Source organism: Callospermophilus lateralis, chromosome 10 (assembly GCF_048772815.1).
Source record: "Callospermophilus lateralis isolate mCalLat2 chromosome 10, mCalLat2.hap1, whole genome shotgun sequence".
In the NCBI taxonomy this organism is placed as follows: domain Eukaryota; kingdom Metazoa; phylum Chordata; class Mammalia; order Rodentia; family Sciuridae; genus Callospermophilus; species Callospermophilus lateralis.
In genome coordinates, this window is record NC_135314.1 from 78,928,649 (window position 1) to 78,944,224 (window position 15,576).

The 15,576-nt window shown below is 36.8% G+C and overlaps 1 protein-coding gene across 1 annotated transcript in view; it reads left to right on the plus strand.

Annotated features, from left to right (window-relative positions):
• Positions 1 to 7,270, plus strand: part of Gabrr3 (gamma-aminobutyric acid type A receptor subunit rho3) — a 43,940-nt gene extending 36,670 nt beyond the window's left edge. The window contains exons 8-9 of the mRNA XM_076868493.2: positions 2,060 to 2,256; positions 6,968 to 7,270. Coding sequence (XP_076724608.2) covers positions 2,060 to 2,256; positions 6,968 to 7,270 — 500 coding nt within the window. The remainder of the gene's footprint in view (positions 1 to 2,059; positions 2,257 to 6,967) is intronic.
• The last annotated feature ends 8,306 nt before the right edge of the window (positions 7,271 to 15,576 follow it).

The following is a 15,576-nucleotide window of genomic DNA, read 5'->3' on the forward strand; positions in this document are numbered from 1 at the left end:
AAATAAAGAAATATAAGAAAGGGCTGTGGATGTGGCTCAGTGGTTAAGCATTCCTAGGTTTAATCCCCAGTACAAAAAAAAAAAAAAAAAAAAGAAAAACTTAGGTTCAGCACTCAGAGGGAAAGATCTGAATTCTGAATTCTTCTTAACAAAATTTGAGCTACTTAACTACTTTAGCTCATATTCCTTTTTTTACTAAAAATATTTTTAGTTGCAGATGGACATAATACCTTTAATGTGTTTATTTAGTTTTTTTTTTTTTTTAATGTGGTGCTGGGGATCAAGCCCAATGCCTCATGTATGCTAGGCAAGTGCTTTACCACTGAGCCACAACCCCAGCCCTCATATTTCTTTTCTGCAACATGTGGCTACTTAATACTTACCTCAGTGTGTGGTAGGTAAACATTTAACTAAAGCAAACAGTTTTTAGGCAATAATCTTGGCTTCAGTTATCCCTGTAATGTTAATAAAAAATTTTCACATCTCTACATTTCTATAACAAATATTTTTTAAGCCAGAGAATGCAAACAATATACACTCATGTAAAGATTGTTGATTTTACCATTATTGATGGGAAACCTGGAACTCAGTGAGACAGTGGCCTGACTTTAATGTTAAGAGCTAGAATAACACGTAGATTTCTTATTCTGGAGTTCAGATCAATGTCAAGGTGAGATTCTGGGTCCTCCCATGGTGACTGTCAAATTACAGGCTTGTACTTGTCTTGATTATACAAACTAAAAACTTCATTTGAAATTGAATGACTCTATAGAGTTTTCATTGTGTTTGATATGGGCTCGCTCAGATGGGAATCTCACAGCAGTACTGTAGAAAGGACAGAGGTGTGTTGGTGAAAGCTGTCCACACGCTGTGTCTGTACATTTAGGAATAAATCATGGTGCTCTTCTTGCTGTTCGGGACTCTTCACAACTTTGAAAAATCATTAAGGATTCCATTTGCACCTCCCTAGTGGGAAGTTAAGAAATAAAATCATACCAGCCAGTGTACATTTCAAATATTTACAATACTATGTTTTTTCTCTAGACAGGACTCTTGCAATAACCTTCTGAGAAATTAGGGTAGACATGGAAGGGCCCTTCTCAAAGCCAGGATTTTGTTAAAGAAGTCTCAGAGTCACTTCTTCCTCCATCGCCCTCCAGAACTCTGGTCTCTTCACCTCTGATTCTCATGCAAGAGAACAAAGAGGGGAACAGAAAGGGGATCCCCCAAAAAAGGAGATGAAAAGAAGAGAAGGAAGGTGGAGAATGCAGAAGAGGGAAATAATTGGACTGGCACTTAGCAGTTTCTCCGTAAATGTTTACAGTGGGCTGAATCTCCACTAGCACATGTATACTCAGTTGAACTGTAGTTTCATTAACAATGAACAAAGAAAATCATGATGGATTTTGAGTATTGAAAGAACATTATGGAGAACAGTAATCCTTAATGCTACCAAACATCATTCAAAAAGAAATGAGTTCAGAGCTGGGGTTGTGGCTCAGCAGTAGAATGCTCGCCTAGCATGTGCGAGGCACTGGGTTCAATCCTCAGCACCACATAAAAATAAATAAATAAATGTCCAACTACAACAGCAACAACAACAAAAATAACAAAAAGAAATAAATAAAAAGAAATGAGCTCCCCTGTAGCATGAAAGAGTAAAGGTGGGCATGAAGACAATTTCTTTAATAGGAAAAGTTGTGAAATAATGGGAAAGGTTAACGTGGAAATGACTTTGGGATTTCTTTCTCAGAGCACATTTTTACCTATCTGGGATGATTAGAAGTAGTCCATCTGAGGGCAGGAGGAAGATATGCCTTGCTCTGTGTTTCTAGATGAAATAAAGGACACATTGTGGGCAATAGGGGTGAGGGCAAGGAAAAGATGTGGAAATAGCCAATGAGAGCTTCTTGAGCTACCAGATTAAAATACAGAGATCCATCCCTCCCATTGCTAATCTCCAGACTGATATTGTTCTAGAAAGGCACCAGCTGGGTGGAGCCAGCACCAAATCCAGGAAATGAATGTCACTAAGCTTGTCCTTATTCTTGAATGGCAGGAATCACCACAGTGCTGACCATGTCCACCATCATCACTGGCGTGAGTGCCTCCATGCCCCAGGTGTCCTACATCAAGGCTGTGGATGTGTACTTGTGGGTCAGCTCCCTCTTTGTGTTTCTGTCAGTCATTGAGTATGCAGCTGTGAACTACCTCACCACTATGGAAGAGCGAAAGCAATTCAAGAACAGAAGGAAGGTACTGTCTTGCTTTGATTATCAGATCCCTTTGCAATGTGGGAAACCCTGTCCCCTTCTATAAACCTCTCCCAACAGAACTACAAGCCCTTGTATTAAGTCTATGTGCCTTGGCAAGTTGTCAGATTTACAGGAGAGTGACAATTTAATTTTGAACTTTAATCTCTGTTCTACTTTGGCTGGTTTCCTCAGCATCCTCATTCCCTTTATGGGGAGTTTTAGTGCACAAAGGATTTCTCTGAGTGTGCCCCTCTCCCCTGACTGTACCCTTTGGAAAAAAGAGATTGTTGCACAAATCACAGCCTCTGAAGTGGATGATGATGATGATGATAGCTAACAGCATAAATGGTCATAATATATCGACATAATGCCAACTTTCTAACACATATTATGTAATTTAATTCTACTAGTAACCCCAAGAGGTCAGCATTTTATAACCCTCATTTCAGAGAGGCAGAATAAGTGCAGGCAAGGTCACACATATAAAGGGGAATCAGGGTTTGCTTCTGAATCTCTTTGACTCCATATGCTATCCTTTCAAACAATGAATGGTATTTCTCTCCACCAAGAGATGGAATATATTTTTCTCTTCCTTTCAATCAGAAAAGTGCTAGAGCAAAGATGGAAGTTCCCCCCCACCAAATCCTAGGAATAAGGTGCCTTGTGGGCTGTATGTATTATTGTGTGTTTGTGTGTCTCTGTGTGTGTGTGTTTGTGTGTGTGAGTGAGAGAGGGGCGAGGGAGGGAGATTGCTTTATAAATGTGGATAGATTTCTGTCTGATTCATTTCACAAGGATTTGGACATCAGTTCCCTGTTCTTGTGAGAACTAACATAAAATATTGTATTTCAAATCCTAACTAGTAAGATTCACTCCTTTGCTAGCCTATTTAAGAGACTGTGTGTATGTGTACATTCATATATATGTTATTATTTTTACTTCAGAATATTATTTAATAACTTTTGGATTTCTTACTGAGCATTTTGTACTTTCAGAGTGCTTTTACATCATATTCCTGATCTGAAAGTTCATATCCATTCCCCAACGTGGGTCTCACAGGGATTATTATCTCTATTTTATAAATGAAGAAAAAGAGTTTCAGTGAAGTAAAGTGATTTGCCAGAAGGCTCAGGGTAAACTGAGCTGCCATTGCAATTCAGATTTCCTGGGCTGCTGACTTCATTCTTTCATTTTATATCTCTTGAGTCAAAGTTCTAATAAGAGCTGATTTCATTTTATTGCAGATGCTACAATTTCTTTTGTTGACAGCATGGGGCCATGTGTCACACACACATAAGCATGGTGAGGTGTTATGCAGGTGTGAGGAAACTAGGAGCTTTTAGATTAACCATGTGCCACAGTGGTGTGCACACATCACCTGCAGCATTCTTCTCAAGACTCTGACCCAACAGGTCTGGGCATAACCTAAGAGTCTGCATTTTTAACAAGTTCCAGGTGATACTGATGCTGTTAGTCCATTAGCCACACCCAGAATAGCAATGATTTGGATAATCTGTGAAGTAAGCAGTGATGGGGAAAAAATGTGTCAAGAGGGAAAGAATTTTTGGTTTGTTTGTTTCAATTTGGAAAGTTGTAAACCCAAGAAATAGGCATGGAAGTAATTTTGGCCAACCTCCATCTAGTCCTTTGACTCCAAAATATCCATGTTTCCCTGTTGTCACCTGCCATACAACGGGCATTTTCGTGCTACCTGGCTTTTTTTTTTTTTTTCATTTGATAATATCATACAGAATTTTCTTAAGTATGAAAATGAAGAGATTCTTTTGAGTTAATAAGTGTTTTAATGCTTTAATTATTTTTAATGTTTTTTAAGCATTTTTAAATTATGGTAAAATACACATAATTTACAATTTCCCATCTCTTTTTGAACAGGGTTGCACTAAGTTACTCAAGCTGGACTTGAGCTTGTGATCTTCCTGCCTCAGTCTACCAAGTAGCTGGGGTTACCATGCCCAACCTGGAGTTTCCCATCTTAATTATTTTAAAATGTATAGTTTGGTATTTAAATTCCTGTTGTTGCATAATCAATCTCCAGAGATTTTTCTAATGAACTGAAACTTCCCTTAAACAACTCCTCATTTCTTCCTCCCTAAACCCCCTGGAAACCACCATTCTAAGCATTCTCCCTTTAAAGGTACAGTTATCCCAAAGAAATTTTCTTACTTACCATCATAGACCCATGGGAGGAAATGAAGAAGTGATCTAGACTTACAAGAAAGGATGCCAGACAGAATTCTATCCGTTCCCAGCTTTGTGTTCTAGGCTGACTCGTTTATCTCACAGAGCTGTTGTGAAGGTCAAATGATATAATGAATGGGTATGAAATCTCGGTAAACTATAAAGTGCACATGTATGTTCTTACTACAATTGGTGTTAACAGCATACAGTTTAAAGGAGAAGGAGTTTTCATAGGGATAGAAGACAAAGGTTGCTTGAGATGAGAGGCTTTTGAAGGAGTAGGATGTCCTAGAGAGGAGGTAAAAGCATATGTCTACAGGTTTAGGGGCTAAACCTCTAAAGTTGAATTGAAACCAGCTTCAAAGAAAGAGCAAGATGTGAGAGTCATACATTTGATTACTACTATTTGACTACTACTACTAGTTTTTGATAACCTAGTTTGTTGAATGTTGCTTAGATCAGAGAGCAGGGCTCACTAATATTTATTTCATCACTGAATTAAAAGTACTTACTCTTTTCATCACTAGCAAAACTAAACAATTTAGGGTTCCCCCTGTTAGGTCTGTCTCCTTTTACATCATTTCAGAAAACAGTCCTGGAACAAATGTGGATCCCAATGTGCAGACTCAAAAGGGTCTGAGTCACACATGCCAGCTCCTTTCCCCAGACACCTATGGTGAGAAAGGCCTAGAATGTTGGGCCAGTGGAGATCCTCCCTATGAAATTATGAAGTCAGGCAAAGCTCCTTCTTACCACCACCATCACCACCACCACCACCTCTGCTGCTCTCACACCCCATAGATATCAAGAGCTGAGAGTACAGCAAGGACCGTGGAAAATTTATCTCTAGTATTGGCCTTTGTCTGGTAAGGAGAAAGGAAGGCACTTTTTTCTTGTCCCTTACCAAAGGTTCTCCTAATTCCAGGACCTAGAACTCAGTCTAAAATAGTCAGATATAGATATACTATAGCTTATATGAAATATGCCTTAGCTATGTGCTTATCTATATCCTGAAATGAAAAATGAGAGACCAGTTCTAAAACTCCTTCTATTGGCCAAGTGACTTATAAACTTGTGAAAAAATAGCAGCCTGTTGGAAAGTTGGTAAAGACTACAAGCTTTAATCAATTACATGTTAGATTACCATAATAGTGAAAGACAATGACACCCTTATTCTTCCAAGATTTGTCTTTTTTTAATCACACTAATGACTATTTTGTTCAGCTAAAAAAGAAATCTGCTAGTATGATGACTCAGCAGTATTCTGGATGGCAAGGGAAACCACTGACGAAGCTGTACATAGTTTTTCCATGCTCAGATCAATAGTTGAATATATTATTAATATTATTGACTACGTAAGGTCATATTCAGTCTTGATCTCATTGCATGGTTATTTGGTCCATTTTCATTTTATTATGGAAAATATTTACAATTAAAACAAAAAAGGACAACCCCACTCAAAGTATGGGTCCCTGATTAGTTCACTGACTACACAACACAGCCTTCGTGTCTTTTGAATTCAGTAAAACGTTAGGTTTTTATAAACCAAATACACATCTTGAAACAACTTACTCTGCAGTCTTTGATATCAAAACTCTGAATGATTTTGTCTAGAGTAGCCTCTCCATATTTGCTCATTTTTCAACTTTCCTATAGATCAAGAAGTGATTTTTGTCTTCTCAAAAAACAATTACTAACGGCTGCTTCCTAGATACTACCTATACTAGTGAGCACAACTATCTCCCTCAGAGTTAAACCTTAAAGAAAAATTTCAGTTCAGATCCAACCAGATACAAAAGCCAGATGCACTCATAATTTGTTCCTTAAAAAAAAAAGTCAATTTCATGTTTATTGGACTGTATTAGCATCATTTATAGGTGCTTTTAAGAAAAAAATAGAAGACCAGACTAATTTGCATTTTAAAAGAGTAGCAAATATCATTCCTAATTTAAGATAAATGGATCACCGGATGATATGTTCTGTTTGGGGACAAAAATCACACTGACTGGGCATACTGCTGTATTCTCTCTCAAGAGGAAAATAAGTTGAAAAGCAAATCCAATCGCCTTACATTGATGTTCTGATAAATCATATTCAACTTTAACTTACAAACTTATGTTAAATGATTCATACTATTCCAAAAAAAAAGAAAGAAAAATAAAGAGGAAAATATGCACAAGGAGTAATAGTCTAGCAGGCCAGGACTAAATTAGAAAACATTGGCATTATGGTAGTGTGACATTTACTTGTATGATGCTCAACTACCTCTATGGGAATAAATTTAAATTTCCTTACTAAATCAGTATGTGCAAGTCTGCAAGATAGTGTTTTCCATTTATTATTAAAATGACTTGTAGTCAGATGCAAGAAGCAAAGGTAGAATTCTATTCTTTATTACAGGCAAAGCATTCTTAACTATAGAAACTATTTTAAAAATCTCATTTACATTTTTACTATAATTCCTATTCATAAAACTATATTCCTGACCAACTAAAAAAAGTCTTTTCTGACAGATTTCTGGAATATATAATATTGATGCAGTTGAAGCCATGGCCTTCGATGGTTGTTACCATGACAGTGAGACTGACGTGGATCAGACTTCTTTTTCTTTACACTCAGAAGAGGGCTCCTTGAGAGGACAATCCACAGGCAGCCCCAGCACAGATTCATCTCGCATAAAGAGAAGAAAATCCCTGGGAGGTAACATCGGTAGAATCATCCTGAACAACAACCACGCCATTGACACCTATTCTAGAATTTTATTTCCCATTGTATATATAATATTTAATTTGATTTACTGGGGTGTATATGTATAAAGAGAAGCCTCGCTTTTTAGTTTCCTCTCCCTTTTTGGGGGTTGGGATAGGGATTGGGGGTCAAAGCCAGGGTACTGCACATAAGAGGCAAGTGCCACACCACTGAGCCACATCCCCCGTGCAAAGAGGAATTTCTAATGTACAAAATCTGTATTGGAATCAGAATATGTTTAAAAAGCAAAGCTGTTGAACATGAATTGGACAATACTAACTTGACCTAGGAGGGAGTCAGTTATGTCTCCTGGCCTAAAGAAGATTTAAAAACGGACTGATTTACGTCTAGGAAAGAGTTCAAAGTCCTAGGAGAATTTTGAAACAGTAATGAGAGTGACAGCCAATTGTATTTTGGAAAAAAACATTTCCATAGGGAAGGGCTTTGTAACTATTTCTTCTGGACCATTCTTCTCTCTCAATGAGAATGTCCTTTATTCAACCGGAGAATAACGTTGGCCTGTGACATTCATTCAAGGATAAATTTTTATTTCTTACTATCCACCAAGTGACAGATTACCTAACAAAGCTATATTCTCCTGGGGAAGGACATCCACATCAAGCCAGGAGTCCTGTGAAAGACTTCCTTCTCTTACCTCTAACTACTGAGATTCATATATTATTGAGTCCAAAATGTGGAAAAAATATAAACTTCACTCAGTCTTCACTCCTTATATTAAATTAATACTTCCATCATCAATAACAGGTCTAACGTTTTTTAGATGAGAAACAGCTTTTATAGCTTTTTTGAGGTCTTTGATTGATGACTCTTTTAAAAATATATACTTTTTTTTATTTGTAGTTGGACACAATACCTTCATTTTATTTATTTATTTATTTATTTTTATGCAGTGCTGAGGATCGAACCCAGCACCTTGCATGTACTAGGTGAGCGCTCTGCCACTGAGCTACAATCCCAGCCCCTGATGACTCTTTTTAAATCAAATGTTGATTGACGACCAACATGTGACAGACACTTTATTCAGTGTTATATTCATCAAATATGAAATTACCTATTCTTGCCATCCCTGAGCACTCAGACTAGCAGGAATGACAATGAATTGGCATAGTAGATGCTGATATGGTGGGAGGTACACTGTGCTGGGTCTGCAAAGTGGAGGCTGAAAGAAGAAAAGAACATCTATAAAGGAATGTGGATCTCAAGTTATCAACAACAGCAGGTGCTTTCAGATATCACATTGAGGGAGAAGACTGAATGGAATGTATGTATCCATTAGAAATCTTCAGTAACTTGGTTGAGCCAAGTAAATCAGGTCAAGTGAGTATTAAAGAAATGTTAAGTAGAAAAACCTCCAGTAATCAGTGTTTTGCAGATGGGAGGTATCATGCTTCTGTACTGAGCATTTTGTGGAGAAGACATGGTTTAGAGAAGAGCTCTTGGCAAGAAATGCGACTATGTCCCCTTCCTATTTTGGCTGCTAGAATTGAACTTGGATACATAAACTACTGTATTACTTTCAGTAATACTGAAATACTGGAGTTTCTTCATAAAGTAAAACAAAATTATTTGAATTATTTTGTGCCAGGTGAGGAAACAAACTTCCTGCTTGTTGATCAATAACATTGGTTTGGGGTCGCTATTGTTACGTGGGGAAGATTTTTTTAAAAATTGGCTTCCTCCTGGTGCAAAAGATTAAAGGGAAAATTCTCTCTTTATTATGACTTTCCTCATGGGCAGGATAATTCTTAGATACTTCATTCTACTTTCTTAATACAATGTTTCCATTATCAAAATTTCCTAAGCATTGTATTTTTCTAGGCTGTCATCCAAAATTAAACTAATATAATTTATTTAAACCCTTCTCCATTTAATTGTAGACTGTAAATAAATTTTAAGAACTATTTAGTTGCTTTTAAGCTTGATTTAATAGGGATAATATTGTTGTAGGATTATATTTTCATAATACAGCACAGATTAATATCCTGGGTGGTTGGCAATTGTAGAAATACCATTTTCAACAGAGTGCTGAGTTGGATTATGTTTCTTATTTTGACAAGTTCTGTATATAATTGATAAGAGAGAGAGAGAGAGAGAGAGAAATAGAGAATGTGAATCAACAAATGAGTAGAAAAATCTATACTATTCTCTTCCTATAATTTCCTGGTTCTTCAAACATTGCTGGTGTTCATCTATTTTGAAGTATAACATTTAAAATGTTTAGTGCAGCTGCCAGGCATATTCATTTTACTATTTTACACCAAATGCATCACTGCATACATTTGGCAGTCCAGGCTAGAGAAGGGCTCCATCAGAATACATATACATGCTTCTTGAGAAGCACCGATAAATAATTGTTGGCCAATCAAATGTAACTTTTGTTAATATCTAGTAATACAGGCATTGCATTTTCTGGTAATAAATATGTTGACTGCTCCAGAGAATTATTATAGCATTCAGAATGAGATTCCAGGATTTTACCTGCTTTCTTCTTCTCCTCAAATTGGTGGTTTTGAAGACAGAACTGTTTCTATTTGCCTCCTCTCTCCTAGGAAGCAGCAAGATTTCTGCTTTCATTTCTATTGTAGGAATGAAACCACAGTTACCTGGAAAATATATAAATGATTGAAATCATACAATAGATACCTCCTGTTAATTTTCACTTCATATACTGATCACAATCCTGAACAGACTGTACATGATTGTTCACTGATGGATAATCCTGGATAAAATGTGAGGATTTGGGAAAATAAGCTGCTTTCTAAGATTAAGAAAAAGCCAGCCAGCTTGTAAACTACCTAAATATAGAAATGGGCTATTTTATAAAGACTGCTCTAGAAAACCTATACTTTTAACTTAGTTTTGTTGCTTTTATTCTGATTAGAATAACCAATAGTATCATTATTTTAAAAATTAAAAATGCCAGTTCACAAAAAATAACAAAATCCACCCAGAGTTAAAGTTAATATTTTAAAGTATATTCTTAAGAGGTTTCCCTTGAATAACTTAAGATTTTTTCCAAAGAAATAATTTTGTACATATATTTCAATTTACTAATTTAAACACTTGCTTTGTAGTAAACCCTGCATTGTCTGTTGGGGATGCTGTAACAAAATATGGACATGGTCCCTGCATACACAATTTAAATCCTATTGAAGAATATGTCTAAATTATGCAATTTGAAGCCAAATATTCTACCCTGGATTATAAACAACTTTCTTTGCCTTCGTTCCTACAAACTAATTTTCATATACTGAGTAGTATTTTGGTGAATGGATACACCAGAATTTACTTAACCCATCTCCACCTGTGGACATGAGTGTTATTTCCTATTTTGCGTTATAATGTGCTGCAATTTTGTAACATAAAGATTATTCAAAAGCAAAATTATTTGATCAACAAATGAAATATTTCTAACCATATTCAAATTTCAGCACTTATTTGTAAGAATTCCTATGTGCCCCTAGAACCTGATTCTCCCTTGTCTACCCAGAAGTTCTGGAGTATAGATTTCTGCAAGAAAAAACCTTTCCTATTTTTAGTTCATTTTTGTCTCCAAGCAGAGCTGGAATTCCCTCAACCTGACCCTGCTTAATTCCCACCCTCCCAAGAAAACTGGCATTCCCTTTTTATAATGAAAGTTTTGGCATTGTATAAAATGCTTATATTAAAGCAGCCTTCTTCCTTCCTTAACAGATGCTGCCTCTACAAAGCCCTTGCCATGTTTCAAATAGAAGACTAGGTGGGAATACAAATATTTACATATAAGTTGCCACAAAAATCATAATTTGTGACCTTGCAGATAGGTTAGCCTTCATAGCTACCTTTTCTTATGATGCCACTCATAAGTGTGTTCAGATCACACACACACAAACACATTCACACACCCTGTACATCTTTAATTTTTTTAACATGGAGATTAATGAGGAAAGAAATTATAGATAATTCTTTAATCATTCTTAAGGTAAACATTCCAATGAAATCAAATAATACTCTCAAAGAAGCAATAGGAAGGTGCTATTTCAACTACAGTTCTGTACCTGGGGCAGCTGTTAATTCCTAGCAGGGCCTTAGGCAAAGCCCTCAATTATCTCACTTATGGAACGGAGCCACCTTCTCTTTCCCTTTCCCTGTAAGCATTGCATTAAAACACTCTCTCGTTCTATAAAGTTTTGCTTAATTTCAAAGTCATATCACCTTCCAACTGCAATTTGATTTCCCTAAATTTAACAAGGCACTTAGACACGTTTCTCTCTTTTAATGAAATTTAAAGACAAAACACACCAGTTATTCAAGGAGAAGATTTTTCTTCAGGATGTTGCAATAGGAAGGACATATGTTAATGAGAAAATCTCAGAGAAAAGGAAGGAATCCAGGAGTTTCAAAGAGGCAGGAAAAAGTGCCACCTTCTCTCTGAGAAAGCAGAGAAGTAGTCGTATTTTAGAATATATAAGAGCAGGGTGTTCATTTCTCAGAATACAAAATTGTGTGGCACTTCTTGACCTCTGATACATTCCAGACACATGGGGGTCATGTGAAATTCAACATATGCCAAAAGTAGTCTTCCATTTCAATTTTTTTTTTTTTTTTGCCAAATCATAATGATTTTTTGGTTTACAATGAGGCCAAGGATAAAGGAGATATTTCACAAAGCAGAGAAAAACTATAATACTATTCTTTTCAATATATTGACACTTAATTTGTTGTCTCAAACATTGAACTAAATTTTATTATCAGGTCATTTTCAGGATGTGATAGCACTTTTAATCCTAGGACCAATGAAATTTATTATATAAATTATTTTCTATAAGAATGCTTCAGGCTGGGTATGGTGGTGCACGCCTGTAATCCCAGTGGTTTTGGAGCCTAGGCAGGAGGATCTTGAGTTCAAAGCCAACTTCAGCAAAAGTGAGACTCTAAGCAACTCAGTGAGACTCTGTCTCTAAATAAAAATACAAAATAAAGTTCAGTGGTTGAATGCTCCTGAGTTCATTCTCTGGAACCCAAAAAATGAAGCAGAAGAAGAAAAAAAAAGAATGCTCTGCTGCTAGTTGACCACCCTTTGCCTTAGGCAATCAAAAGTAGATGAATTTATAATGTAAATAACAACTATTTTAAAACACATTTTCTATTTTGAAATAAAGACTTTTTCTACAGTTTAATGAACAAGTTCACTTCTTTAAAAGTGAATTATAGGTTCCAACAGTTTCAAAATTAACAAACTCAAGAAGTCATCCCAAGAAAGGAAGGAAGAGTCTATACTTATTCTTCTTATTTCATCAGAGAACATTAATGCAGGTGTTTCAAGTGTTTTGCACTTCAAAAAGGCGCTATAAACACAAAACCACACATCAAATAAAATTTTAGAGCAATCACACTACCCCAAAATAACTTAAAATATATTTTGTTAATTAGGTTGTGCCTTGAGTGAGATCATATTTAAATTAAAACATGGGCAAATGAGGAAGGAGCCTCAGAACCTACTGAATAATTTGAAAATAAATGTACAGTTCAGGTTGACAGAAGAGAAAGAGAAGGTTTTTTGAAAATGAACTCTAATATGATTTATTATGAATATGATTTATAAATATAATATGAATTAGAAGTAGGAAGACCCATAAGGCAAAGAAAAGATAGGAATAGAAACTAGAAAAGTGATTGGTTCACAAAATGAACTCCTTAAAGTCCTATAGTGTATATCTTGGAAGAAGACTTATATTTGAATGTAAAATGAATTTTATGTGCTTATTTTGGATAATGTCCTGATCTAGACTAGTGTAATCTCATGATTATCGTTCATTTGTGTGAAGGATGGTGGTGTGTGCATCTGGGAAATCAAAGAATTAATTGCATGTTGGTCATCAAATAATTGATACAACATTCCATGTTGACTGGAATTCAAGATATTCTCATTACTTGGTTCAATATTACCATTTACTCCTTTTATGTAATGAGTTGTACTGATGGAATTCCTGGTAGGTTCTGTTTGATTAATATGGGCTATATAGTTATTATATTGCTGAACAATGAAATAATCTGAACATAATAGGAGTATACTCAGAAAATGGCTTTATTTTTCACTAATCACTGTCAAATGTGCTCTGTTGGCTCTTTGTCCTCAGCTTCTTGCTGACATCTTAGGCAGATCCCATTGCTTTGGTTATTGAATATTGATCGCTTACACAATCACATACATAAATGCAATCACATGTATAAATACACATTTATAAATACATAAATACATGTTAGCTTTCCATCACCTCAACAAAATATCAAACATGTATAAGATTAAAAGGAGGAAGAGTTTATTTTGGATCACAATTTCAGAGGTTTCAGTCCATGGTCATTTGGTTCTGTTTTCCCTGGGTCTTGATGAGGCAGACCACCAAGGTGTGACAGCCCAGTACAGGAAACGTGCTCACCCCCTGGTAGCCAGGAAGGAAGAAGAAGGAGAAGAAGAGGTGGAGGTGGAGAGAGGAAGGGAAAGGAAGAGATGAGGAGGCACAAACAAAGGTCTGCCCTTAGTGACCTACTTCCTCCAACTAGGTCCCACAGCCTAAAGGTTGTACCACCATTTAATAGCCAATAGGCCAGCAACCAAGCTTTAGCATATGAACTTTGGGGTGCATTTCAGATTCGAAACACTATAATCCTTACATACAAAATACTTTGATAAAAGGGATTTGTTTTCAGGTATAAAGCCTAGTCTGATTCAAATTTATTTTCCCTTAAGCTCAGGCCTCAACTTTGGACTGAGGAATTGTCATTGGAACAACGTAGAATCTGCACTTGATACAGACTTCTCCTTCCTCCTTCTCAATATATGAAGCAGATTAGAGAGAAAAAAAAAAGGCAAAGTGTTTTTTTTTTTTTCTTCACTATTTTAGATCCCAGATTGCTAATGCCCTTTGAGTGGCAAACAGGGAAAATTTCACCAGCATGCAAAAACAAGTGTAGTGACATGGGATCCAACTTTTGGGGTTTAATGCTCTGCAGCACCATCCTGAAGTTCTTAATCTTTGAGTCTGTTTTGTAACTGAAAGAACAGGGAGTATGTATAGGGAATGGCACATGCAGTTCTACCTACAGTACCATTATAGGATTGTTCCAGTTTTTGCTTCATTGCCTGCCCTGTCATACATTTACCCAATGCCAATGCTGCCCTCTGTGTCTGGTGGGACCAGGGCATAGATGTAGGGAGGTTTAAGATTGTACACATATCACTCCTGGGGCTGGTCATAGTAGTGGTCAACTTCCTCCTGGGCTGACAGCACCAAAGTGTTTTGGGAGAGAGACCTACTGGAGCGAATTCTTTCCTACCCTATACTCAGGTAATTTGTGTACCCTGACTAGGAGGTTGCCATCTCTTGAAGAATTTGCTGTGGGTTGGCATGTGGCTAGTTGGTCAAGAAGACTGATTTTCCCCTCCCTGGAAAGTACACAGCAGTATAGTGTCAGTGGTCAGCAGCAGGGCATTTCCATAGCCCACCGGGTCAATAGTTCAGGAGCACTATGCACCAAGTGGCACTGCAAGGCCCTAGGGGGCCTGTAGATGTCTGCACTCACCTTTAGAACATGAGGAATAGAGTATGACATCTAATAGCAATAAAAAACACCACCACAAAAGAATAGGTTATATTTAGTATAAAAAATGCAAATATTATCACTTTGCACAGGATCCCACAAATTTTGTTGGCCCTGATGACCCTGATGCAGGTGAAAATTCTTTTGGAGGTCTACAAGGGTTCACTAAAATTAACCTTGGAATCTCTGATTGATCTTGTGTGACCCCATTTCTCCTTTCCTATCCAGGCCATGGCCTCCTAAAGCTCGGCTTTCTTCACCTGCTATACCATTCTCTTTGGTCAGGTAATTTCCTAATGGTCCAAGCCCAACTATTTTCCACACTCAAGGATCTTCGATAACATCCGTGTTAGAGCAGCCTGCTGCTTTCTGCCTTTCTCCTCTGAATGCACTTTGTGAGGGTAATCTCTCAAGGGCTCAAGATGTGTGCTCAGCAGAGGAGTACTCACCTAGCATGCAAGTTCACAAGGCTTTCAATTTGAGCCCCAGCATTGAGGCGGGTAGGGAAACCAAAAGACAAAAACCCTGCTTCAAAGCCAGGCTGCCTGGATTAAGTTTGTCCCCCATGACTGTGACTTTTGGTTGACTAGTGAGTGTCTTGGTGTCTCCATTTCCTCAAATGCAGAAAAAATATACTTATAAATCCTCCACACAGGCTTTTGTGTGGATTAATCTTTGAATACAAGATGTTCTTAAAAGGCCTGGGAAATAATTTATTATATTTTAATATTAAATATTACTGTCTTCAGTTCTGAGGCTTCAACAGACATTT